This window comes from Otolemur garnettii, unplaced genomic scaffold (assembly GCF_000181295.1).
Source record: "Otolemur garnettii isolate 467f Iridium unplaced genomic scaffold, OtoGar3 scaffold00020, whole genome shotgun sequence".
NCBI classification, from domain to species: domain Eukaryota; kingdom Metazoa; phylum Chordata; class Mammalia; order Primates; family Galagidae; genus Otolemur; species Otolemur garnettii.
Window position 1 is genome coordinate 1,628,720 of NW_003852415.1, and position 3,505 is coordinate 1,632,224.

General features: G+C 42.5%; 1 protein-coding gene across 1 annotated transcript in view; it reads right to left on the bottom strand.

Annotated features, from left to right (window-relative positions):
• Positions 1 to 3,505, bottom strand: part of MLH3 (mutL homolog 3) — a 41,417-nt gene that overhangs the window by 18,497 nt on the left and 19,415 nt on the right. The window contains exon 7 of the mRNA XM_023511489.1: positions 2,859 to 2,930. Coding sequence (XP_023367257.1) covers positions 2,859 to 2,930 — 72 coding nt within the window. The remainder of the gene's footprint in view (positions 1 to 2,858; positions 2,931 to 3,505) is intronic.

The following is a 3,505-nucleotide window of genomic DNA, read 5'->3' on the forward strand; positions in this document are numbered from 1 at the left end:
GCGTTGTGGTGGGCGCCTGTAGTCCCAGCTACTTGGGAGGCTGAGGCAAGAGAATCACCTAAGCCCAGGAGTTGGAGGTTGCTGTGAACTGTGATATCATGGCACTCTACTGAGGGTGATAAAGTGAGACTCTGTCTTTACAAAAAAAAAAAAGAAAGAACGAAAAGAAAAAGAAAAAAGCTAATGATGTCTGTTTGGTATTCCTACACTGGAATTACCCACTACAGCTTCATGAAACCCGGTCAACCGATTATGCCTCTGTCTACTACAACCAAATGGACATGAGGAGGATGCTTACAATTAAGAAGCCAACACTGGTCCATAGAAACAGGCCAATCCTGGGCGATGCCTGTGGCTCAGTGAGTAGGGCACTGGCCCCATATACTGAGGGTGGTGGGTTCAAACCCGGCCCTGGCTGATCTGCAAGAAAAAAATAATAACCAGGTGTTGTGGTGGGCGCCTGTAGTCCCAGCTACTCGGGAGGCTGAGACAAGAGAATCGCCTAAGCCCAGGAGTTAGAGGTTGCTGTGAGCAGTGTGATGCCACAGCACTCTACTGAGGGTGATAAAGTGAGACTCTGTCTCTACCAAAAAAAAAAAAAAAAAAGAAAGATAGAAAGAGGCCAATCCTGCAGGGCAATGCTGTTACACAAACAATGCTGCTCAAAATACAGAAGCTGGTCTTGGAAACTCTGTCATCCACCATATTTACCAGACCTTGCACCAACTGACTCCCACTTCTTCCAGGCTTTGGATCACTTTTTGCAAGCAAAAATATTCAATTCTCAATAAGAAGCTATAGAAAACACCTTTCAAGATTTCATTGCTACTGGCTCTCTAGGCTTCTTCATGGCTGGCATATACAAGCTACTGTTAAGATGGCAAAACTGTGTAGGTGCACACTGTGATTAATTGTACTGCCTCTTGTTTGAGATATAATAAACAAAACTTTTGATTTGAAATTGGATATTTCAGATGTCCAAAATACTACCATACTAGTATTTTCCAAAATAAGAAATTTAAGACTTAAGGCTCAGCGCCTGTGGTTAGGGTGCCAGCCACATACACTGGGGCTGGCAGATTCGAACCTGGTCCAGGCCTGCTAAACAACAATGACAACTACAACAAAAAAATAGCTGGGTGTTGTGGCGGGCACCTGTAGTCCCCACTACTTGGGAGGCTGAGGCAAGAGAATCACTTAAGCCCAAGAGGTTGAGGTTGCTGTGAGCTGTGACACTACAGCACTCTACCGAGGGTGACGTAGTGGGGCTCTGTCTCCAAAAAAAGAAATATAAGACTTCAACCTTACATTCAATAACGTAAGGTTTATTCCTTACATTAATGTTCCTATTAATAGTTAATAAATGTGGTTTTAATGACAGAGGTGAATAATGGGGATTACTAGGGACATATATGCATTTATCACACCATCTTCTGGTTCCAAAAAGTTTCCCTATTCATTTAGAAGGGTTTCCTCATATCTGAAGAGAATTAGTATTATTTCTGCAGCAAGCAAGTTTTTCTACACTGGGTTCACTATATTTTTCCCACCTCTTAGGCCTTCATCTTATAAAGAAAAGTGAAAATGGCAATAATATTATTGCCATCCTAGTACATGAACTATCTCTCTAAGTTGCTGACTAACACTTTGACATTGAGCTTTTTTATTATGTGATCCCGGGAGTAAGGATTTTCCAGGTATTTTATAACTTGGTGATCCATCACATTGCCTCATGATAAGAAAAAATGGGTAGCAAAAACGAAAAGGCTTGGGTGGTGCCTGTGGCTCAAATCAGTAGGGCACCGGCCCCATATGTTGGAAGTGGTGGGTTCAAACCCAGCCCTGGCCAAAAACTGCTATACAAACAAAAAGGCTTCCTAGTACAAAGAAATGATAAATGCTTGTGGTGCTGGATACCCCAGTTACTCCAATTTGATTATCACACATTGTATGCTTGTATCAAAACATCACATGTACCCCATAAATATATACAACGATTATGTACCTATAATTACTAAAAATTATTTTAAATTAAAAAGCACACATTGATTTTGGAAAGATATGTAAAAAGTCCATGATACTGGTTGTCTCTGAGGACAGAAATTAGGTGGGATGAGGGACTTTATTTATTTATTTATTTTGTAGAGACAGAATCTCACTTTATGGCCCTTGGTAGAGTGCCGTGGCATCACACAGCTCACAGCAACCTCCAACTCCTGGGCTTAGGTGATTCTCTTGCCTCAGTCTCCTAAGTAGCTGGGACTACAGGTGCCCGACACAATGCTCGGCTATTTTTTGTTGTTGTTGTTGCAGTTTGGCCAGGGCCGCGTTTGAACCTGCCACTCTTGGCACATGGGGCCAGCACCCTACCCACTGAGCCACAGGTGCTACCTAAGGAGACTTTATTATATTCCTTTTGTACCTTTTTCAGTATTGGATCTATTTGATTACTACATATTCAAAGGCAAATTCAACTTTAAAATCAAAGCAGTATGTTGGGCCTTCTGAGCTGCTAGTGGGCTCTGCCCGATGAACTGTGAAGAAGGCACACCAGGATCATAAGGGCACATGGAGGGGCAGATCTGTGTGCTGGATCCTTAGGTATCTCTAGGTTGATAATAAATTACAGGAAATATGCCTCCGACCATGTAAATAAAACTCATATGTCTGAATTAGCAAAGTGAACTACTGCATTCTTTCAGTTATAACAAAGCCCAAACTGAAGGACTTCAGCTTAATTTTTTAAACATACAGTACAATTCATGTTTCCTCTCAATGGCCACCATTAGAAACTCTCTTTAGCTACACTAATCTGCTAGGGAGTCGCAAACTTCATCTCGTGGCAAACCGATCCTTACCAATAATGAGCTGCTCCAAACGGACACGCTCGTGCGCGGCATGTTGATCCACCAAGACCAGCAGGTTTCCACCTGGACAAGCAAGAAGCACTGGTGTTTCAGATTCTCACATTAAGATTAAAACAGTCATGCTTTGTTGAGGAAGAAAAAGCTTAATTCATTTAACTATTTACAACATGAACACAAGAGAAAACATACTGAGTAGTATATTGTACCTTTTATTTCCTAAAAAAATGAAAATAATGGGGGAAAAGATAAGGAATTTATCCCTGATGAAAAACTTGTTGGTTCATCGCTATTTCATTTATAATAAAAAGTTAGGCCATGTGTGATGGCTCATACCTGGAATCCCAGCACTTTGGGAGGCCAAGGTTGAGAGGACTGCTTAAACCCAGGAGTTCAAGACCAGCTTGGGCAACATAGCAAGATGCATCTCTACAAAATAAATAGAAAAACAGGCTGGGTGCAGTGACTCACACCTGTACTCCCAGCACTTTGGGAGGCTGAGCCAAGTGGAATGCCTGAGCTCATGAGTTCAAGATTAGCATCAAGAACAAGACCCCCAGCTCGGCGCCTATAGCTCAACCGGCTAAGGCGCCAGCCACGTACACCTAAGGTGGCGGGTTCTAATCCTCAGCCCGGACCCG